Source organism: Balaenoptera physalus (assembly GCF_965194825.1).
Source record: "Balaenoptera physalus genome assembly, chromosome: 17".
Lineage (NCBI taxonomy): Eukaryota > Metazoa > Chordata > Mammalia > Artiodactyla > Balaenopteridae > Balaenoptera > Balaenoptera physalus.
The window spans coordinates 83017286-83041417 of NC_138895.1; the positions used below are offsets into that span (position 1 = coordinate 83017286).

At 40.8% G+C, this 24132-nt stretch overlaps 1 protein-coding gene and 1 long non-coding RNA gene across 21 annotated transcripts in view; one reads left to right on the plus strand and one right to left on the minus strand.

Annotated features, from left to right (window-relative positions):
• The window catches only part of LOC309646997, a 404605-nt gene that overhangs the window by 370671 nt on the left and 9802 nt on the right, over positions 1 to 24132 (plus strand). The gene's annotated exons all lie outside the window — the stretch shown is intronic.
• The window catches only part of PTK2 (protein tyrosine kinase 2), a 254441-nt gene that overhangs the window by 188078 nt on the left and 42231 nt on the right, over positions 1 to 24132 (minus strand). For 2 of the 20 annotated variants that reach the window (XM_082433789.1, XM_082433782.1), the window contains exon 1: positions 1426 to 1748. The exons of 3 other annotated variants lie outside the window; for them this stretch is intronic. In XM_082433789.1, coding sequence (XP_082289915.1) covers positions 1426 to 1525 — 100 coding nt within the window. In that variant the 5' untranslated portion in view covers positions 1526 to 1748. Of the gene's footprint in view, positions 1 to 1425; positions 1766 to 5042; positions 5183 to 6394; positions 6541 to 14774; positions 14796 to 24132 lie in introns of those variants that run through there. 15 more of the 20 variants (XM_082433800.1, XM_082433793.1, XM_082433784.1 and 12 more) reach the window with 14 other exon arrangements.

The following is a 24132-nucleotide window of genomic DNA, read 5'->3' on the forward strand; positions in this document are numbered from 1 at the left end:
TCACTTTGAATTTTTTAAAAACTTAGTAGCTGATTATTTAATATCACATTGCCACTGGATTCATGTATCTTGAATCTAGCCTAGACGTTGTGAGTGAAATCAGAGCCTTATTTTTAAGGATAAGTGCTAACAGAGAGCTATCATTTGCTATCACACAATGCAAGTGGCATTATATAAATGAATCCCAGCAAGTCTGGGAAAAGATCAAAATTTTCAACAAGTATAGAACTCTTCACCACTGAGCACTGATCATGCTCAATTATACTATACAGTCCTGAGGTGAGAATCTGCAATTTAAAAAGTTCCCAAACCCAACATCCTTTAAAACTCAAGAGTTTGAATTAACTGCAAAATCTTTACTCTTAATATCTAATTATGTAATAAAATGACAGTCTTTGTTTAGTCATACTAAATGATTCTAATATCACATGTTTTAAAAATGTTTAAAAGCCTAGAAAAGAATTAATAGATAATGACAACAACTCAAATGAAAACCAATTTAATTTTGTGCTAACACATCAAAATATCCTGGTGGTACTAAAATTTTTAACCTGAACACTAAATTTAATCAGTCTGAAGCTTTACTTATAATACTGCAGCTCTTTACCCAGTGCAGAGTCCTCCTTTTAAAAATTTTTCCTAAGTGGAGTAAGATGACATTTAAATATATATTTTTTAATAATAAATATTTTTATTAAATTCTTCATTAAGGACTTTACCTCCCAGGTTAAATATTCAATTCACTACTACTTTAAGCAAAACAGCCTAACCTGTCTTGGTCTTATTCATACGTGAATTATATGGCATTTTTAACTTCTAAACATGCTCCCCAAATACCGTCTTGAGTGTTACAATGAAATGCTGTATTTTATATTTTTATTTTTATATAACTAAAACCCCTAACAACATTACAGTGGAAAATTGTTTATTCACAGCATTGCTGACCCTTAGTGAAAAGCCCACCTTACAGTAACAAGGAGTTTCCAATTAAATATACAGTCTTTACAGTGAGGAAAGGAAACCAATTTTTGAAATAAGAAAATCTATGTCACTCTTTTTTCCTACAGTCCTATTTAAGCTTAGTCTCTTTATTCTTTAAAAACTTCTGCCTCACAGAATGGGTAGGACGTCTTGATTAAAACTCAAAATAAAACATGCAACTTCAAGAGACATAAGACAGAGCATAAAAAGAGTTTACTCATTTAAATGCATTTCCATAAAAATAATTTTATTTACTTTTTGAAACACTCTCTAATTGGTTTTATGCAATAGTTGCAAACCCATACCACGTAATTTCCCTTTTTCCTTAAATTTAATTGTGAATCTCTTTGAAATAAGTTCTGACAAACTCTTATCCTCCTTCTTAGTGCAAAAGCATGAATCTAAATAAAATTTAAACCGAACAGATTTTTAACCTACTTATACCTTTAGCCCAACACACTGGAAACGGACTACAGCCGCTCTTCTCCATACAGACAGCACCTGTGGGTCCCAGGGCCCCTCGGCCCGTCACTTCCAACAACATAAAGTCAGTCCTAGAAAGACCAAGCCAGGAGTCCGCACACCAAGTCCCCGTTCATTGCTCCTACAGGATTTGCTTCGATCCACAAGCAAGACTAAGCTTCCCTTCTGTGCTCCTTTTTTCAGAGCTTGAAGCAAAATTTGGGAGGTGTTCCCTCTGTAATGCTTTCCAGCAGCTTGAAGAATGCCTCTCAGTTACAGAATCTTCTCAAGCTTCCGCAACCTGAAACACAGACCTTCCTGGCCAGATTAAGCTACTGAACAGAAAGAAACCAGCAAGTAACGTGACCCCAAGGGTCTGTGTTCCTAGATTCATTCAGGGAAAGAGAGCGAGAAGGAGGGGAGGGAGGACACAGGGTGGAGAAAAAGGCGGCCGGTAGCCAGAACCTTATTAATATGCTAATCTCACCCTTCTGTTCAATTCATCTGGCAGACTTCTGTTTACGAAACTAACAGACGATTCTAGAATTGGGTAAGCTGCAAATCAAGTCTGACCCAGATCATGTCTGTAGGTGCCTGCTCAAACCATTGTTGTTTTTCAAAGTCGTGCTTTTGGCATTTTGCCAGCCTAATTCTAACCTTACAGTTAAAATAATTACCTTGATGAAATAAGAATAATTCTGAAAATAAAATCCTGATCAACACTAAAAACAAGTCTGAAAAAAAAAAAAAAAAAAAAAAAAACAAGTCTGTAAAAAATGTCCATAGGAACCCAAATATTTTTGAGGTAAAATATTTTTCCAGATTGATACTTGAAAAGTAAGTTTGTAAATTTATAGAAAGTTATCTAGAAAACACATAAAAACAAGAATTTGAGGTTGCCAGATACTTTCAAAATTAGCTTTAGGGAATATTGAGGGATTCAAGATGCATTTCTTTTTTTAGCTTCAAAATATAAGTGAATGATAAACTCATACTGAAGAAGTAGGACAGAAAAATACCCTAATAATCTGTACTAGCAACTTTTTTAAGATGCAAAGCTACTTACTTTCTCCATTCAAACTGAGAGATAATCAAGGTCATCTAAAAAATTTAGCTCTTTAAACACATTCCACACTTATTATCTTAGCAGTAAGACAGTAAGTAACTAGGTTCCTGGAGCCTTTGCCTGAACACAGTTTAGCCCTCCTAATATATGGGTGATTTTGTTAGTAGTAAATCCCGTAAGCTAATTAAAAATCAAGTACTTTACTTAAATCCCGTAAGCTAATTAAAAATCAAGTACTTTACTTAACTGTGAATTCACTAACTTCTGAAAACAAGAGCTGAACAAAGGCTGTGTCCAGTGACGCCTCAGGGCAGCGTGTTCGGTTTCTAACAGCTCCCCTAGATGATGCTTTGTCCGCAGGCTTTACCTTCAGGCTCCTAATTGCAGGCAGAGCTCAAGCGACCCCTCCTATGCCCCAGTGAAAACACATCATTCACCACAGAGAACTCTGACCTCAGGCAACACTGGTTAGAAAGGGGGCTCCAGAAAACACAGGCAAGCAAGCCAGAAAAAGAACAGAAGAAGCAAGCAGACAGACCCAGCAGAATTCATGAAAACCACCCCAGCTTCCCCCATTACTGAGGAGAGCCCAGGACAGAAAGGAACATCAGTGGGCAAGTCTGGTACCTGGTTCAGCCCCATGACAACGGCTTGGTGCTTAATCTGAAACCATCAGCTAACAGAATGTATAAACAACCCAAGCAAACTGTGAGTCTCTCTTGGAATCTATGACTCTCAAAAATTAAAAAATCAAGGCTACCTTGTCACCAACCATACTCTACACACCAGATACTGATTATATCTCATTTTCACATCTTCTAAGCAAAATCAGTGCCACCACATCTTTTAAAGATAAGTAAAGACAGGGCCATTCAACCAGGCAGAGGCACAGTGTCACTGAGCCCAGCCGTATCTGGGAAGCAGGGGTCTTCACGAACAGCCCAGAAGGCCACAGCAGCAGCTGTGCAGAAAAGCTAGCGGTGGGGGGGGGGGGGGGGGGGGGGGTGGCTGGAGCTGATGCAGGGCAGTGGAGGCGGGGACGAGGGGCAAACTGGGCGCTTTCTAGGATGGAAAAAGTGAGTGGGGGGAGAAGCCCAGTTTCCAAATGAAGTAACCAGTGGATGGCAGCTTTCTCTCCCATCCACCAAGCTAATTTATATTTTATTTCAATATCCAAATGTCACCTCCTGGTGTGCAAGGTCCTGAGGGTCTGAAAGCTGGAAAGATACAGAGAAGCATAAACTTCTCCAGGACACAGGGAACAGTGGCTGCCTGACGAAGCAGAGCCCAGATGGAAGCAGCAGCTACAAGAAAGTTAAGAACCACTGCGGCGACTGAAAAGAAAGAGCAGCCGGCGTGAGAGCAGGAGAGGACGCAGATGCTCGGCGCACAGCAGAAAAGCACCTGCGGACCAGCACTGTGCCAGGTGCTTTCACACACAAAACAACTGAGTTTAACCCTTAACACAGTCCCAACAAAGCACTTCCTTCCCCTTTTCTACAGAAGAGGATCCTGAGGTTCGGAGGCGGAGCGATCTGCCTCAGGCCTAAGAGCCGAAAAACTACGAGTACCAGCCGGTGTGGTGATATGACGACTCCTATTTTCTTTCTGCTAAATATTAAAACAACTTATGCTTTTAAATTCCCAATCCAGTGACATCTTGAAAAGAATGGGAAAAGCCGACAGTTAATAGCAACACAAGTGAAAAAAGTAAGCAATCCCTTTATGCTCTGATTCATGAAATTCTATATATTAATATAAAAAGCTCTTTGGTATTTAAACAACCTCTTTATAGTATCAGTCTAGCTAAGAGCAACTCTGGTAAGTCCCACTTAACAAGTAAACTCTTAATTAAAATTTACTTTAAATAGAAAGATTACTGTTTGCTCAGGCCCCAAGCCTTGGTCACCCCGACTTCTTTCTCTGTCTCTTAGATCAAAGCATTCCATCAGCGAAACCCACCATCCCTGCCTTCAGACTACACCTGGGCCGTGACCTCCCCCCGCCCGCTGCCCCACGTCTGCTGCCGTCTGGCATCCACAGGCCTCCCCACCCCCCACCCCCCTGTTTTTGGCTTGCTGCTCCACACTCAACTCTCAAGCCAGCAGCTGCAACTGACCCTTCCTTTCAAAACATCAATCACACCATTTCACTCCTTTGCTAAAACTCACCAAACGTTCCCCAACTCCCCTGAACAGGTGACCTGCACACCGAGCGTGGTCTGCAAGGCCCTGTGCCGGGAGGCTCCCCTACCATCTACACCCTCATCTCCTCACCACCACCATCCCCGCCCCCGGGCCTTCTCAGCTCCAACCACACTGAGCTCCCTGTTGCCCTCTGCCCACACGAGCCATGCATGACACCTCAGGGCCTTTACACTGCCTGTCCCTCTAGGTTGGACACTCTTGCCCCAGGTAACCACAAGGCTCACTCCCTTTCCTCCGAGCCTTTGCTCAAATGTCACTTACTCCACGAGGCCTATCCTGACCGCCTCATCTAAAATTGCACAGCCCATACCCTAACCCAGCCTCACCTCCTCACAGCACGATCCCCTCTACAACACCACGTGCCTTATTCTGCACCTCGTCCACTGTCTGGCTGCCCCACTACAAGGCACTCTCCATGGCGGGAAGGACGTCGTCGGTTCTGCACGCCGTCTCCAGGGCCTCACTGCTAAAACAGACAGTAAAATGTACAGGCCATATTCCACACATTCCTCCTCTATCCCCTGTAGGTAATGAGGACATGGCAGAGGGAAGTTCTATTTTATTTTAGAGGCCACGACCATAGAGAAAGCATCAGAGATTCTAGGTATCAGGACCCGACACTGAGCTCCGTGACAGCATGGCCTGCCTCAGTCTTGGGCACTGCTTCACCTACAAGACCCAGCACAGGGGCTTGAAAAATATTTACTGCATGAATACATGAATTACACGTGTTGTAAACCTTGCTTTTCTTCCCCCATAAGAATGGAAAAAGAAAAATTGATATAAATTCTACAAAAATCATGTGGAATGCCATTCCTCATCCCACATAAAAAATAAATCACACAACTGTAGTATCCTGATACTCCGATCAGAACTTCCACTGCAGATTTTAGTAGAGCAATAATGAAACTAATGTGCGAGATTAGAAGGCTAGCAAACAATGCCATAAGCAAGATCAGTGAGCAGAAAAACCCTTCATACACTGTATGATTTTGTCCAATCTGGCTTCCCTACAGAAACCTGGCCTTAAATAAGAAAGTCATTGGGAAAGAACTATTAAGAAACAAACTGCTTGTAAATGTCACAAAAGCAGCTCACAAAGATACAACTCTGACTTTTCACAGTTCTCATACAGTTATCATGGTTTTACTTGTTTGCCTTAAGTTAGTACCAAAACTTTAGGGCAGTACTTCTTAGAAGAGTAAAGCACTGGTAAATGCTTATATGTCAACCAACAGGAGGAATGTAAAAGAAAACTGTAATTCACATTATACACACACAATTCAAAATCTATCTTCATTAATCAAAAGTTAAAGATTGAAATAAAATCAACACTTTCACAATATGGTACGTCCATTAGCAACTGACAGTTACAACATACCCTAACTTCCGTAGCTGGGTATCCTGTTCCAAGCTTACTTCCAGTAAGACTCATAGAATTACCATTTCTGTGTCATTGCGTCTCACTGTTTCCACCACAAACACAGAAAAAATTTTTCTGAAAATTTTAGTATCAATAAAAATTATGACTTGGTAAGAACTAAAGAAATTCAAGCTTAACAATGGCTATAATCACCTTCTGAAGACAAACAGACAATAGGTCGCAAAACACAACATATTCCGAAGGGTGATGGTATTGGTATTACTTGCTTTCCCTGCCAACTTTCATAACAATTACCATACCTCCCTTCCGTTATTCTGGAGGAACTCTGGGGAAGCTGAGGAAGGCACTGAATTTGCAACTGGAAGACGCAAAGGAGCCCCAGTTCTATCCGTGAGACAAAGAAAGAATCATTTCACCATCCTGAACCTCAGTCTGTTCACCTGTAAAACAAGGACAATGACAATACCTATCACCTATTGAACAGTGATGACGTGTCAATCACAAAACAGCAGAACAGCAACACTAATAATAATGAAAACATAATGATAATGATGATGCCAGGTTAATGCTTACTATGCACCAAGCCCTGTTCTAAGTACTTTTATCCCACGAGGCAGACTCTATTACCCCCACTGCACAGATGAAGAAATTGGAGCACAGAGAGATAACTTGTTCCAGGTCACAGAGCTTCTAAGGTGCAAAGCTGGAAATCAAACTCAGCCAGCCAGGCTCCACAGTCTGTGTTCCTCATCAATTTGCTGAGTGCTTTACACCTGTTTTCTCAATTAGTACTTACAACAACCAATGAGGTAGATGATATTATAATCCACATGTGACATGCGAACAAACTGAGGAACAGAGAAATTAAGTAACATACCTAACATCAAGCTAGCCGGTCAGCGGCAGAGCTGGGATATGCACGGGCACTCGGACACCAGCCAGAACACACACTTCAACCACCACCTACAGCGATGCTCCCTGCAGAGCCTGCAAAGCTTTCCAGAGAGAGTCAGGAAGCAGGCCCCACCCAGCCTACAGAGGGTGACTGAGTCACAGTGAGGACCAAAGAGACAAAGAAGGAAGAGAAGAAACATGCCCACGGAAAGAACACGAGACAGACAGGCCGCTCTCTCCCCTACACAACATCCCATCCTAGTCCCTGGTGTCAGCAATCCTGTCGAAAACAAATTCAGGTAAGATGCTGGACATGCGGCTGGTACCTGAGAGATGCATCAAAACCACCAGGAGATACACATACCACTGGATTAAGCCACACTGAGATAGATGAAACAGAAGGGAAATGCCTTCTAAAAAGGCAGTAGGGCTTCCCTGGTGGCGCAGTGGTTAAGAATCTGCCTGCCAATGCAGGGGACACGGGTTCGAGCCCTGCTCCAGGAAGATCCCACAGGCCATGGAGCAACTAAGCCCGTGCACCACAACTGCTGAGCCTGTGCTCTAGAGCCCATAAGCCACAACTACTGAGCCCACATGCCGCATCTACTGAAGCCCGTGCGCTCTAGAGCCTGTGCTCCGCAACAAGAGAAGCCCGCGCACCGTAATGAAGAGTAGCCCCCGCTCACCGCAACTAGAGAAAGCCTGCACGCAGCAACGAAGACCCAACACAGCCAAAAATAATAAATAAAAATAAATAAATTCAAAAAATTAAAAGGCAGAAAATTCTGTACTTATTATTAATCTAAACAATACTCAGGACTTCCCTGGTGGTGCAGTGGATAAGACTCCACGCTCCCAATGCAGGGGGCCTGGGTTCGATCCCTGGTCAGGGAACTAGATCCCACATGCATGCTGCAACTAAAAGTTCACATGCTACAACTAAGGAGCCCTGGAGCTGCAACTAAGGAGTCCGCCTGCCGCAACTAAGACCCAGTGCAACCAAATTAATTAATTAATTTTTAAAAACAATGCTAAACTAGAATATTTCCAGAGACACTAATTCATGGGCATTTCTTGTTTATTTTGCCATATAAAAGAGCAGCGCTAAATTCCAGGTTTAGAAACTGTTGGGAGGTTACTCGCCATTAAGTTTAAGAAGGAAAAAAAGGGTCCTGAAATGTGTAAGAAGAATGATGCTTCTTTAGTTTTTCAAATATAGTGAGTGGCAGAGGTATAGTAACATAGGATGGGAAAAGACACCAAAATTTTCAACCTAACTACGTACGTTATAGAGGGGTTTTCTGTTTATATTGACCAAAATGACACAAATATCAAAAGACAATCGAGTATTTATTCTAATGTTGCAACTGTTCAAATCAACTCTGAAACTTTTACCGTATTGGGCATGCATATACATATCCAACTTATCTCATCATTTCCTCACCATACATTTTTTTTACCCTATAAATCCAATTTATCCACAGTTTGACCACTCACCTTATTTAGCAAATAGCGACATTAGACTGGCTCCCCAAATCAGGTAACTGAAGCAGAGAGAACCTCTGGGGTCCTGCTAGAAATCAGGCCATGTGGTTGCAGGTTGCAAGCAGACAGCTATAGCTGGAAGGGGCACTGGTGCCAGGGGGACCCCTGGTGGTGAATGAGTCTCTTCTGCAACCTACATTCCTCAGCTATAAAGAGGGAGACATCAACCATCTACATTTTAAATTATCCCTCGCTGTGGCCTGGAAAAGGAAAGTGTTTCTACCACGTGACTCTACACTCCATTTTCAAGAAACACCAGAAGCACCCAGTATGGATCCTGTCCTTTCTTCAATCATATTCTGAGTAAGAGGCACAAATAAGATGGCTTCTCTTCCCAAACACAGCTGCGTAGTGATTGGTTTTCTTTGTCAATCAGCCTCCTCTATGATTTTGGTCTTGTCACACTGGTATCAACAGACATTATTCCAACTTAGCAAAAATCTATGGAGTCACTTTTCCAACTCTACCTAAAAATTTTTATCATTAAAAAACGTTATTAGGGACTTCTCTGGTGGTCCAGTGGTAAAGAATCCGCCTTCCAATGCAGGGGACGGGGGTTCGATCCCTGGTCAGGGAACTAAGATCCCACATGCCGTGGGGCAACTAAGCCTGCACGGCACAAACTACTGAGCCTGCACGCCTCAACTAGAGCCCACGTGCCACAAACTACAGAGCCCACGCGCTCTGGAACCCACACGCCACAACTAGAGAGAAGCCTGTGCACCGCAACAAAGAGCCTGCGCACCACAATGAAAGATCCCACATGCCGCAACTAAGACCCCACACGCCTCAACTAATACCCAACGCAGCCAAAAATAAATAAGTAATAAATAAATCTTCAAAAAAAAGTTATTAAACTCAGCCATAAAAAAAGAACGAAATAATGCCATTTGCAGCAACATGGATGTGACTAGAGATTATCATACTAAGTGAAGTAAGTCAGAAAGAGAAAGACAAATACCATATGATATCACTTATATGTGGAATCTAAAATATGGCACAAATGAACCTATCTATGAAACAAGACTCACAGATATAGAGAACAGATTTGTGGTTGCCGCCAAGGGGGAGGGGGAGAGGGAGAGGATGGACTGGGAGTTTGGGGTTGGTAGACGCAAACTATTACATTTAGAATGGATGAACAAGGGCTTCCCTGGTGGTGCAGTGGTTAGGAATCCGCCTGCCAATGCAGGGGACACGGGTTCAAGCCCTGGTCCAGGAAGATCCCACATGCCGCGGAGCAACTAAGCCTGTGCACCACAACTACTGAGCCTGCGCTCTAGAGCCCGCGAGCCGCAACTACTGAGCCCACGTGCCACAACTACTGAAGCCTGTGCACCTAGAGCCCATGCTCCGCAACAAGAGAAGCCACTGCAATGAGAAGCCCGTGCACCGCAACTAAGAGTAGCCCCTGCTCGCCGCAACTAGAGAAAGCCTGCATGCAGCAACGAAGACCCAACAGAGCCATAAATAAATAAATACATACATAAATACATAAATAAATAAATAAATAAAATTGATAAAACAAACACTTTAAAAAAAAAAAAGAATGGATAAACAACAAGGTCCTAATGTATAGCACCGGGAACTATATTCAATATCCTGTGATAAACCATAATGGAAAAGAATATTAAAAAAAGAATGTCTCTGTGTATAACTGAGTCACTGTGCTGGACAGCAGAGATTGGCACAGCATTGTAAATCAACTATACTTCAATTTTAAAAAGTTATTAAAACCAACCTCACGTCTATTAGGATGATTACTTTTTTTTTTTAAATATGAAAATAACAAGTGCTGGTGAAGATGTGGAGAAACTGGAACCCTTGCATACCACTGGTGGGAAAGTAAAATGGTGCAACTGCTACAGAAAAGAGTATGGAGGTTCCTCAAAAAAATCAAAAATAGAACTACCATATGATCTGGCAATTCCACTTCGGGAATTCCACACCCAAAAGAACTGAAAGCAGGGTCTTGAAGAGATTTGCACACCTATGTTCACAGCAATTATTCACAATAGTGGAATGGTTGAAAGGATAAATAAAATGTGGTGTATGTTACAGTGGAATATTATTCAGCCTTTGAAAGGAAGGAAAGCCTGTCACATGTGAAATAGGCACAAATACCGTATGATTCCACTTACTTGAGGCATCTAAAGTAGTAAAGCTCGCAGGAACAGAAAGTAGAACAGTGGCTACCAGAAGCTGGGGAGAAGGGAAAAGGGGATACAGAGCTTCTGATTTGCAAGATAAGCCCTAGAGATCTGTTTCACAATGATGTGAATACACTTAACACCACTGACCTACACACTTAAAAATAGGTAAGATGGTAAATTTTATGTTCTGTGTTTTTTGTCTATCCCAATAAAAAACTTTTTAAAATGTTAAAACCACTTTAAAAGAGTGAATCTCACTTATATTTTACAGCGAAACTGCAAATATGATACAATTATGTCACTTTTACAGACAAGGGGGAAAGTCTTGAGACATTAGAACGAGCTCAAAGTGCAAGAGGCAGGAAAAAGAGAGCCAACAACCGGTCCTCGACTAGGCTGGATACTGGTCCGGCACTGCTGATACTGGTCCAGCATTGGACAAGGGGGCTTTATGTGGCTTAAAAAAATTAATCCCCTAATAAACTTCGAGATAATTACTAATATCACCATTTTCAAGAAAAAGGAAACAGGCTTAGAGAGGTAAAGGACTTGGGGTAAGATCAGACTTTGTAAAAGTCAAAGTCACATGTGACTCCAAAGCCCAAATCATTTCATCTTTTCCACCCCCTTAAGCCTGAAAGCCCAATGTTGTCCTCTCTCTGACTTGGTTTTCTCATCAATTAAATGAAGTTTAAAATGGCATCTACTGTTCACAGTTGTTAGGACAATTAAATCTCACAACACAAAGGGCTTTGAGAGTACAGCATTATCAGCGCATTACTCTGCATCTTCTGTGCTGGCGCAATGACTTAAACACCAGGGATCCAAAAATAACTGGGACAGAGCCCAGGCCGCTGAGGAGCTCAGAGCTCACAGAGGACAAGCGCATAAGTCCCAGCACCCACAGTTCCGGCTCCTGGTAGACTGGTCTAAGAAACCCCCAGTAAATCTCCTGTACAGTTTGAGGCTTAAATGATTCATAGGTTTATCTGCAACACTGAAAAAGTGGGAACATGCTCAAAAGAAGGGAAATGAGCAAATAAAGTTTGGAACGTCAAAATGAGTCACTATACAAGCATTAAAAAATTGTGTTTGCTGAAAATTTTTCATTCATACTGGAAAATACTCCTTAATGAAAAAAAGCAACATGTACTATAAAGAGTTAAGGCAACTCCCAGTCTTAAAATGCAAGGATTTTCAAGATATATATTTTAAGTAATAAAAAAATGTATGGAAGAATATGTAGAATACATTTTGATATAAAGCAAAAGAAAGATTCATGCACATGCACCCCCTTGTACACACATAGAGGACCTGTGGGTGGTTACACAAGTGGGAACAGTGAGTCACATAGAGAGAGAGTTAGGATTCATTTCCCACCCATTTGAATTTTGTACCATGTATATTTTAGTTCAAAATAGTAAATGAACATAAAAAATAACTATTTTAAAAAACTGATGTCTAGTACAGTTCCCAATATTTAGCAAGTAAACAATCCTTTCTAAATAACACCCAGTCAAACAACACATCAAAGGAGAAATTGACAAAATGTTCAGAATAGAATGATAATTAAAAACAGAACATCGAAATCTTTAGGATACAGCTAAAAGAGTGCTGGGTACGTAGAGGGAATTTTTAACTTTAAGCACTTATATTTAAAAGCTAAAAACATGAGTTGTCTCTGTTTTTACCTTAAGAAATAAGAAAAACATTAGCAAATTAAACCCAAAGTAAGTAGAAGTTAAGATAGAACAAGGAACAGTGCTGGGGCAAAAGGAAAAATGAGTAATAATGATCCTGCCTTCATTTAAGTTTGGTATCATCCATCAGGGATTTTTTGCATTAAATCCTGACTTTTAAAAATGCTGCATTAAACTACTACTTATCTTGGACTTCCCTGGTGGTGCAGTGGTTAAGGATCCGCCTGCCAATGAAGGGGACATGGGTTGGATCCCTGGTCCAGGAAGATCCCACATGTCGCAGAGCAACTAAGCCCGTGCACTGCAACTACTGAGCCTGCACTCTAGAGCCCGCGAGCCACAACTACTGAGCCCGCGAGCCACAACTACTGGGCCCACGTGCCACAACTACTGAAGTCTGCGCACCTAGAGCCCACGCACCGCAACGAAGAGCAGCCCCCGCTCACCGCAACTAGAGAAGGCCCGCGTGAAGCAACAAAGACCCAACGCAGCCAAAAATTAAAAAACAAAAAACAAAAAAACCACTATTACTTATCTTGATTACTGAGATTTTGGGGTCTCTGAGACATGCCTCACCAGAGTCCTGCCCACACATACCCATCCCCACTCCACTGGCCCTGTCCACCTCAACCCCAAGGCTCCCCACACCCAGGGCATATCACCTAGGGGGTTTGTAAGACTAGAAACATTTCTGCCCAAGGCATGTCAAATACAATCATGCAATTTTAAAAGTTCCCTTCTGAGAACAATAAAGCGATTTAACACTTCTTTTCAAGGACCAGAAACACGGTAACTAAACTGTCAAAGCGTATCTATTTTACTTGAAACAGTTGCAATGCATTTTTTACACTGGACCAGCAAACTCTTGAATTCATAAATGTCTGACCTTAAATGAAGGAGGCAAGCCCTAAAAATGTGTGAGCAAAATCCATGCTTGATTATGGCTATTTGCACCTCCTGTGATACAGCAGAAACCCTTCTTATTCTAGTCCAAAGATCCAGAATAACAGCGGCAACGGCTTAAATCCACAAGCCATGCTGGCAGGGCATGACAGCCAGAAAAGAGGAGAGTTTGTAAATAGCTAACTTATTCAAAGATTCCTCCTTCCCCTTTTTTTTAAGATTTCTGAATCCAAGGCAGATCCAACAGTGGACAGTAGAACAGCATTTCCTCTAGAAAAACAGTAAAAGTGGATAAAATACAATAATCAGAAAGCTGCTAGGGCAGTGAGAACAAGAGGGGCTAATACTTCAGAGCGTGAGGAACCACAACGCTGAGCTGATCTACTGCAGCTACTGTGAACTTTGGTATTGATTTGCTAATCCTGCAAACAAGAAGGAGGCTGAGACCTCGGGCTCTGCAACCACAGAAAACTGCTGCTGGAGGACAGGAAAGCAGGAGAGGTTCTGGCAGGCTAAAAGCCTAAACACAAATGTAGTATATTTCCTGCCAGCAATAAAAGGAAAGGTACTGACACAGGCTACAACATGGATGAAACCTGAAAACATTATGCTAAGTGAAAGAAGCCCAACACAAAAGTACCTATCTATCTATCTATTAAACACTATATGAAATTTTCAAATTAAATCCCACAAAAGTTCTAAAAAATTGCCTTTACCTGCAGCTCTTCAGTCCATTAAGACATGAGATATTCAAGAGAACAAAATTTTTTAAAAACCTCCCAGAAACATAATCTTTTAGGGAAAAACTTCTTTCAGTTAATTAAAGCCGTTATATGGACTATTGCTTTTTGGGGATATGACCTCTGCATGCATCTTTAGCTAATAAAGTTGTTCATTCAAAAACAGAAAACTAAACATCAAAAACAGATGAAAAGGTAACTAACAAGAACAACTGAAAACATTCGAATTCTGACTCCAGGAAAAAAAACAAGATCTAATTATAAAATATAGGAACATGGATCTCCTACGATACAGGGGTTACTTAAAATATATATTTCTAATTTGCACATTTTTTAAAAATATTTATATTTTGGCTGCATCGGGTCTTAGTTGCTGCACGCGGGCTCTTCGTTGCAGCACGTGGGCTTTTCTCTAGTTGTGGTGCGCAGGCTCCAGGGCAAGTGAGCTCTGTAGTTGCGGAGCGCAGGTTCTCTCATTGAGGCACTCGAGCTCAGTAGTTGTGGCGTGTGAGCTTAGTTGCCCTGCAGCATGTGGGATCTTAGTTCCCCGACCAGGGATCGAACCCACGTCCCCTGCATTAGAAGGCAGATTCTTTACCACTGGACCAGCAGGGAAGTCCCTGGACATTTTCAAAAATTTATTTTACTTTCCATTATGTGATTGGGAGGAGAAGAGCCAAGAATCTGCAAAAATACTCTAAAGTATTTAAATTTTCTTTTTATAATCATTATTGCATACCTTTATAGTTACTTCCTGGGGAAATTGTAATTTCCTTCAGCTGTGGCTTTAAATATCTCCAAATCTGATTTTGCTGAAAATAAAGTTATGAAATGAATGTGTCTGTATAAAACGCATTTAAATTATTTATGAGAGAACATACGTTTATTTTTTGCTATAAATACATATACAGTCTGGATATAACTACAGGTGGCTTAAAGCATATTCCTTTTATTGGCATCCTTGAATTACCACCTAAGAACTACCTTTGAGTACAGGAATTTCCTAACGTTTATTTCCCAAACTTTTTATGGAAATCAAATATTATCTTTAAGTGAACAACAGAAATATGAATTAATCTAACAAGAAAAAAAGAGAACACAAAAATAGCAGCATTACCAGCTGCAGAGTTTCCTGTAAAATGTAACTACATATTCCTAGTCCCAAAATATACCAAGTACATTTACAGCTGTTTCCATGTGACCTCAAAGGTACAATCTATACTTACTACAATATGACCTTTCCATACGGTAGTTGACTGAAATTACTTCTTCTTTTGAAAACTATACTCAGGACCATCTCATTCTTAATATCCTCAAACTTAGCTGATCTCCACCTCATTCTAACAGTTATCTAAGAGACAAAATACACTCTCCTCTCTGTGTACATCTATCACAATCTACAGTAAATCCATTTTTTGTCTCCCTTACACAGAGTCAGGCCGACACAAAGAAGGCACGGTCACGAAGTCTGCTACTGCAGCTAAGGAAACCCTCTGCTCTGCACTGCCATTTGGGAGAATTCCCGACAGCAGCCACAGTATATCCTAGAATAAAAACAGCCATCATGATTATTGTGTAAATGCCATGCAAACATTTGACCATGCTTTTTATCCTCCTCTTCCAGCTAAAATCCACTTATGAACTGACTCCATTTTCATAATCAGAATATTTTGCATAAAAAGCTACACCCCGCCTTTTTCCCTGTTCACATCTTCTTACCTGAGTAAAAGTAAGGTGGGGGAAAAAGGTGGCGTTTGGGAGCAAAGAGAAAGGAGGATACATTTTCTTTAATCTTCCAGAAGTATGCACCACACAGAAAATTCTCTTCAGTGCCTAATAAATACAAGTCTTTACATCTAAAGATTTACTCTAAAGATTAAAAGTCAGACTCAAGAGAGTCAATACATTTTTAATAATTAAAAAAATCTTTTATATATTCACTAATTCAAAATTTTTCATTCAAGAAATTTGTAACAGAAATTATGACAAAATTAAGCACACAAGTGACCAAAGTTTTCTCAAATACACCCCTGCTACTGACATATGTATGACACGATAAAGTTCAGCCCTGAACGGTGAAAACTCAGCTCCAAGACTAACCAAGTCTCATCTGCCCTCAGTCCACCAAAAGAGGGTAAATTTAGGATCAACAGTTTCCACATAAACACAACAGGCAGCCTTCATCAACACTGCATGTCCAGAACAAAACTATCACTTGAGGATGGCCAAATCTTTCCCACTTAGGTCTTAAGAAATAGTCTGGCCGACTCCCTCTTGCGAGAGCACCGCAATCACAACTAACTGCTGAACAATCATTGACAGGAAGACACTGGAACTCACCAAAAAAGAGACCCCACATCCAAAGACAAAGGAGAAGCCGAAATGAGATGGTAGGAAGGGCGCAATTACAATAAAATCAAATCCCACCGCTGGGTGGGTGACTCACAAACTGGATAACACCTTTACCACAGGAGTCCACCCACTGGAGTGAAGGTTCTGAGGCCCACGTCAGGCTTCCCAATCTGGGGGTCCAGCAACTGGAGGAGGAATTCCTAGAGAATCAGACTTTGAAGCCTAGTGGGATTTGACTGCAGGACTTCGACAGGACTGGGGGAAACAGAGACTCCACTCTTGGAGGGCACACACAAAGTAGTGTGCACATAGGGACCCAGGGGAAGGAGGAGTGACCCCATAGGCGACTGAACCAGACCTACCTGCTAGTGTTGGAGGGTCTCCTGCAGAGGCGGGGGGTGGCTGTGTCTAACCGTGAGGACAAGGACACTGGCAGCAGAAGTTCTGGGAAGTACTCCTTGGCGTGAGACCTCCCGGAGTCCGCCATTAGCCCCACCAAAGAGCCCCGGTAGGCTCCAGTGCTGGGTCGCCTCAGGCCAAACAATCAACAGGGAGGGAACCCAGCCCCACCCATCAGCAGTCAAGCGGATTAAAGTTTTACTGAGCTCTGCCCACCAGAGCAACACCCAGCTCTACCCACCACCAGTCCCTCCGATCAGGAAACTTGCACAAGCCTCTTAGATAGCCTCATCCACCAGAGGACAGACAGCAGAAGCAAGAAGAACTACAATCCTGCAGCCTGTGGAACACAAACCACATTCACAGAAAGATAGACAAGATGAAAAGGCAGAGGACTATGTACCACATGAAGGAACAAGATAAAACCCCAGAAAAACAACTAAATGAAGTGGAGATAGGAAACCTCCCAGAAAAAGAATTCAGAATAATGATAGTGAAGATGATCCAGGACCTCGGAAAAAGAATGGAGGCAAATATCGAGAAGATGCAAGAAATGTTTAACAAAGACCTAGAAGAACTGAAGAACAAACACCTAGAAGAATTAAAGAACAAACAAACAAAGATGAACAATACAATAACTGAAATGAAAAATACACTAGAAGGAATCAATAGCAGAATAACTGAGGCAGAAGAACGGATAAGTGACCTGGAAGACAGAATGGTGGAATTCACTGCCGCAGAACAGAACAAAGAAAAAAGAATGAAAAGGAATGAAGACAGCCTAAGAGACTCCTGGGACAACATTAAACGCAACAACATTCGCATTATAGGGGTCCCAGAAGGAGAAGAGAGAGAGAAAGGACCAGAGAAAATATTTGAAGAGATTATACTTGAAAACGTCCCTAATGTGGGAAAGGAAATAGCCACCCAAGTCCAGGAAGTGCAGAGAGTCCCACACAGGATAAAGCCAAGGAGAAACACGCTGAGACACATAGTAATCACACTGATAAAAATTAAAGACAAAGAAAAATTATTGAAAGCAACAAGAGAAAACGACAAATAACATACAAGGGAACTCCCATATGGTTAACAGCTGCTTTCTCAGCAGAAACTCTACAAGCCAGAAAGCAGTGGCATGATATATTTAAAGTGATGAAAGGGAAGAACCTACAACCAAGATTACTCTACCCAGCAAGGATCTCATTCAGATTCGACAGAGAAATCAAAAGCTTTACAGACAAGCAAAAGCTAAGAGAATTCAACACCACCAAACCAGCTCTACAACAAATGCTAAAGGAACTTCTCTAAGTGAGAAACACAAGAGAAGAAAAGGACCTACAAAAACAAACCCATAACAATTAAGAAAATGGTAACAGGAACATATATATCGATAATTACCTTAAACGTAAATGGATTAAATGCTCCAACCAAAAGACACAGGCTCGCTGAATGGATACAAAAACAAGACCCATATATATGCTGTCTACAAGAGACCCACTTCAGACCTAGGGACACATACAGACTGAAAGGGAGGGGATGGAAAAAGATATTCCATGCAAATGGAAATCAAAAGAAAGCTGGAGTAGCAATACTTAGATAAAATAGACTTTAATTTTTATTTATTTATTTATTTATTTATGGCTGTGTTGGGTCTTCGTTTCTGTGCGAGGGCTTTCTCTAGTTGTGGCAAGTGGGGGCCACTCTTCATCGCGGTGCGCGGGCCTCTCACTATCGCAGGCTCTCCTGTTGCGGAGCACAGGCTGCAGACGCGCAGGCTCAGTAATTGTGGCTCACGGGCCCAGCCGCTCCGCGGCATGTGGGATCTTCCCAGACCAGGGCTCGAACCCATGTCCCCTGCATTGGCAGGCAGATTCTCAACCACTGCGCCACCAGGGAAGCCCAAAATAGACTTTAAAATAAAGAATGTTACAAGAGACATGGAAGGACACTACATAATGATCAAGGGATCGATCCAAGGAGAAGATATAACAATTATAAATATATATGCACCCAACATAGGAGCACCTCAATACATAAGGCAACTGCTAACAGCTATAAAAGAGGAAATCGACAGTAACACAATAATAGTGGGGGACTTTAACACCTCACTTACACCAATGGACAGATCATCCAAACAGAAAATTAACAAGGAAACACAAGCTTTAAATGACACAATAGACCAGACAGATTTAATTGATATTTATAGGACATTCCATCCAAAAACAGCATATTACACTTTCTTCTCAAGTGCACATGGAACATTCTCCAGGATAGATCACATCTTGGGTCACAAATCAAGCTTCAGTAAATTTAAGAAAACTGAAATCATATCAAGCATCTTTTCTGACCACAACACTATGAGATTAGAAATCAATTACAGGGAAAAAAACGTAAAAAACACAAACACATGGAGGCTAAACAATACGTTACTAAATAACCAAGAGATCACTGAAGAAATCAAAGAGGAAATCAAAAAATACCTAGAGACAAATTACAACGAAAACACGATGATCCAAAACCTATGGGATGCAGCAAAAGCAGTTCTAAGAGGGAAGTTTATAGCAATACAAGCCTACCTCGAGAAACAAGAAAAATCTCAAATAAACAATCTAACCTTACACCTAAAGGAACCAGAGAAAGAAGAACAAACAAAACCCAAAGTTAGTAGAAGGAAAGAAATCATAAAGATCAGAGCAGAAATAAATGAAATAGAAACAAAGAAAACAATAGCAAAGATCAATAAAACTACAAGCTGGTTCTTTAAGATAAACAAAATTGATAAACCATTAGCCAGACTCATCAAGAAAAAGAGGGAGAGGACTCAATCAAATCAATAAAATTAGAGGGGCTTCCCTGGTGGCGCAGTGGTTGAGAATCTGCCTACCAATGCAGGGGACACAGGTTTGAGCCCTGGTCTGGGAAGATCCCACATACTGCTGAGCAACTAGGCCCGTGAGCCACAACTACTGAGCCTGCACGTCTGGAGCCTGTGCTCCGCAACAAGAGAGGCCATGATAGTGAGAGGCTCGTGCACCGCGATGAAGAGTAGTCCCCGCTTGCCGCAACTAGAGAAAGCCCTCGCACAGAAACGAAGACCCAACACAGCCAAAAATAAATAAATAAATAAAATAATTAATTAATTTAAAAAAAATTAAAAAATAAAAATAAAATAAAAATAGAAACAAAAAAGGATGGCGGGGTGGGGGTGTGATGAATGGGAGTTTGGGATTGACATATATACACTAGTATGTATAAAATGGATAACTAATAAGAACCTGCTGTATAAAAAAAAATAAAATTCAAAACACAAAGTCACTTAAAAAAAAAAAAGAAAAAAGAAAAAGAAGTTACAACAGACACCGCAGAAATGCAAAGCATCCTAAGAGACTACTACAAGCAACTCTATGCCAATAAAATGGACAACCTGGAAGAAATGGACAAATTCTTAGAAAGGTATAACCTCCCAAGACTGAACCAGGAAGAAACAGAAAATATGAACAGACCAATCACACAAGTAATGAAATTCAAACTGTGATTAAAAATCTTCCAACAAACAAAAGTCCAGGACCAGATGGCTTCACAGGTGAATTCTATCAAACATTTAGAGAAGAGCTAACACCCATCCTTCTCAAACTCTTCCAAAAAATGGCAGAGGAACACTCCCAAACTCATTCTATGAGGCCACCATCACTCTGATACCAAAACCAGACAAAGATACTACAAAAAAAGAAAATTACAGACCAATATCACTGATGAATATAGATGCAAAAATCCTCAATAAAATACTAGCAGACAGAATTCAACAACACATTAAAAGGATCATACACCATGATCAAGTGGGATTTATCCCAGGGATGCAAGGATTCTTCAATATACGCAAATCAATCAATGTGATACACCATATTAACTGAAGAATAAAAACCATATGATCATCTCAAGAGATGCAGAAAAAGCTTTTGAAAAACTTCAACACCAATTTATGATAAAAACTCTCCAGAAAGTGGGCACAGAGGGAACCTACCTCAACATAATAACGGCCATATACGACAAACCCACAGCAAACATCATTCTCAATGGTGAAAAACTGAAAGTATTTCCTCTAAGATCAGGAATAAGACAAGGATGTCCACTCTTGCCACTATTATTCAACATAGTTTTGGAAGTCCTAGCCACAGCAATCAGAGAAGAAAAAGAAATAACAGGAATACAAATTGGAAAAGAAGTAAAACTGTCACTCTTTGCGGATGACATGATACTGTCCATAGAAAATCCTAAAGATGCCACCAGAAAACTACTAGAGCTAATCGATGAATTTGGTAAAGTTGCAGAATACAAAATTAATGCACAGAAATCTCTTGCATTCCTATACAGATCTCTTGCATTCCTGATGAAAAATCTGAAACAGAAATTAAGGAAACACTCCCATTTACCATTGCAACAAAAAGAATAAGATACCTAGGGATAAAGCTACCTAGGGAGACAGAAGACCTGTATGCAGAAAACTATAAGACACTAGTGAAATAAATTAAAGATGATACAAACAGATAGAGGGATATACCATGTTCTTGGATAGGAAGAATAAATATTGTGAAAATGCCTATACTATCCAAAGCAATCTACAGATTCAATGCAATCCCTATCAAATTACCAATGGCATTTTTTACAGAACTAGAACAAAAAATCTTAAAATTTGTATGGAGACACAAAAGACCCCGAACAGCCAAAGCAGTCTTGAGGGAAAAAAACGGAGCTGGAGGAATCAGACTCCCTGACTTCAGACTATACTACAAAGCTACAGTAATCAAGACAATATGGTACTGGCAAACAGAAATATAGATCAATGGAAAAGGATAGAAAGCCCAGAGATAAACCCATGCACCTATGGTCAACTAATCTATGACAAAGGAGGCAAGGATATACCATGGAGAAAAGACAGTCTCTTCAATAAGTGGTGCTGGGAAAACTGGACAGCTACATGTAAATCAATGAAATTAGAACACTCCCTAACACCATACACAAAAATAAACTCAAAATAGATTAGAGACCTAAATGTAAGACTGGACACTATAAAACTCTTAGAGGAAAACATAGGAAGAACATTCTTCGACATAAATCACAGCAAGATCTTTTTAGATCCACCTCCTAGAGTAATGGAAATAAAAACAAAACTAAACAAATGGGACCTAATGAAACTTAAAAGCTTTTGAAAAGCAAAGGAAACTACAAACAAGATGAAAAAACAACCCTCAGAATGGGAGAAAATATTTGCAAACGAATCAATGGACAGAGGATTAATCTCCAAAATATATAAACATCTCATACAGCTCAATATTAAAAAAACAAACAACCCAATCAAAAAATGGGCAAAAGACCTAAATAGACATTTCTCCGAAGAAGACATACAGATGGCCAAAAAGCACATGAAAAGCTGCTCAACATCACTAATTATTAGAGAAATGCAAATCAAAATGGCAATGAGGTATCACCTCACACCAGTTTGAATGGGCATCATCAGAAAATCTACAAACAGCAAATACTGGAGAGGGTGTGGAGAAAAGGGAACCCTCTTGCACTGTTGGTGGGAATGTAAATTGATACAGCCACTATGGAGAACAGCATGGAGGTTCCTTAGAAAACTAAAAACAGAATTAACATATGACCCAGCAATCCCACTACTGGGCATATACCCAGAGAAAACCGTTAATTCAAAAAGACACATGCACCCCAGTGTTCATTGCAGCACTATTTACAATAGCCAGGTCATGGAAGCAACCTAAATGCCCATTGACAGATGAATGGATACAGAAGATGTGGTACATATATACAATGGAATATTACTCAGCCATAAAAAGCAACGAAATTGGGTCATTTCTACAGATGTGGATGGATCTAGAGACTGTCATACAGAGTGAAATAAGTCAGAAAGAGAAAAACAAATATCATATATTAACACATATATGTGGAACCTAGAAAAATGGTACAGATGAACCAGTTTGCAGGGCAGAAATAGAGACACAGATGTAGAGAACAAATGTATGGACACCAAGGGGGGAAAGCGGGGGGGTGGGGGGTGGGGGTGGGATGAATTGGGAGATTGGGATGGACATATATACACTAATATGTATAAAACAGATAACTAATAAGAACCTGCTGCATAAAAAAATTAATAAAATTTAAAAATTAAAAAAAAAAAAAGGAAATAGTCTGGCCATGGTGCCTTTAAGTCACATTCACCCCTCGTTCTAGGATATGTCCTAACCTATGTCATACAGAGGTTATGAGCATATGTCATACATACACCCAAACACCATCATTCTACCAGGCTCTTGTATTTCAAAGCAGCTGTCACTAGTAGAGAGAAACTATGTAGTATGTACACATTTCTTCATTTCATGATATGTCACTTCACAAAGGCTTACATAAAGAAAAATTATTTTAATACTTACACTGGGACTTCCCTGGTGGCTCAGTGGTTAAGAGTTCCACCTGCCAATGCAGGGGACATGGGTTCGAGCACTGATCCGGGAAGATCCCACATGCTGCAGAGCATCTAAGCCCATGCACCACAACTACTGAGCCCATGTGCCGCAACTACTGAAGCCCGCAGTCCTAGGGCCCGTGCTGTGCAACAAGAGAAGCCACTGCAATGAGAAGCCCGCGCATCGCAACAAAGAGTAGCCCCCACTCGCCGCAACTAGAGAAAGCCCGCGCGCAGCAACGAAGAACCGAAGCAGCCAAAAATAAATAAATAAATTTATTTTTAAAAAAAGAAATACACTGTACTATTAATCTCAATTTCACAAATTAACAAAAATATTTTGTAAAGGGAGAGACTGAGTTACTAAAATGTACAACAAAAACTAGAAGAAGAGCCAAAAATGATTCCAAATCTCCAACCAATCATCTGCAAGATCAGAGGGAAAAACTGACCTTCAGCAGTGCAGAGCAGAGGGCTGGGTCACAGCGGGCGCGCGGCAGTGTGCTGACCAACAAATCAGCCCTCGAGCATCTCCCTTCTACTCCCGCTCACTCACCAGTCCCAGCTTCGCCCACTGCTCACTTCACCACCCATCGCTGACTGTGGGCAAGTGACTGGAAGAAAACGACCTCTGCTTGAAGGAGTGGGGATTAACAGTTGTGCTTATGACAAACAACACAGCATTTGGTAAGGCAGCCAAGAAATGCTACTTTGCATTAAACACAATGCAGAATAAACCAAATATCTTACATCAGTATAATAACAAAATAAAATGAAAGTTTTGCCAAAAGAAAGGCTTCTCTCTGTCAAAATGGAAATTACTTGAGATTTTGTAGGTAGTAAAATCAGTAGCTAATTTAATATTAAA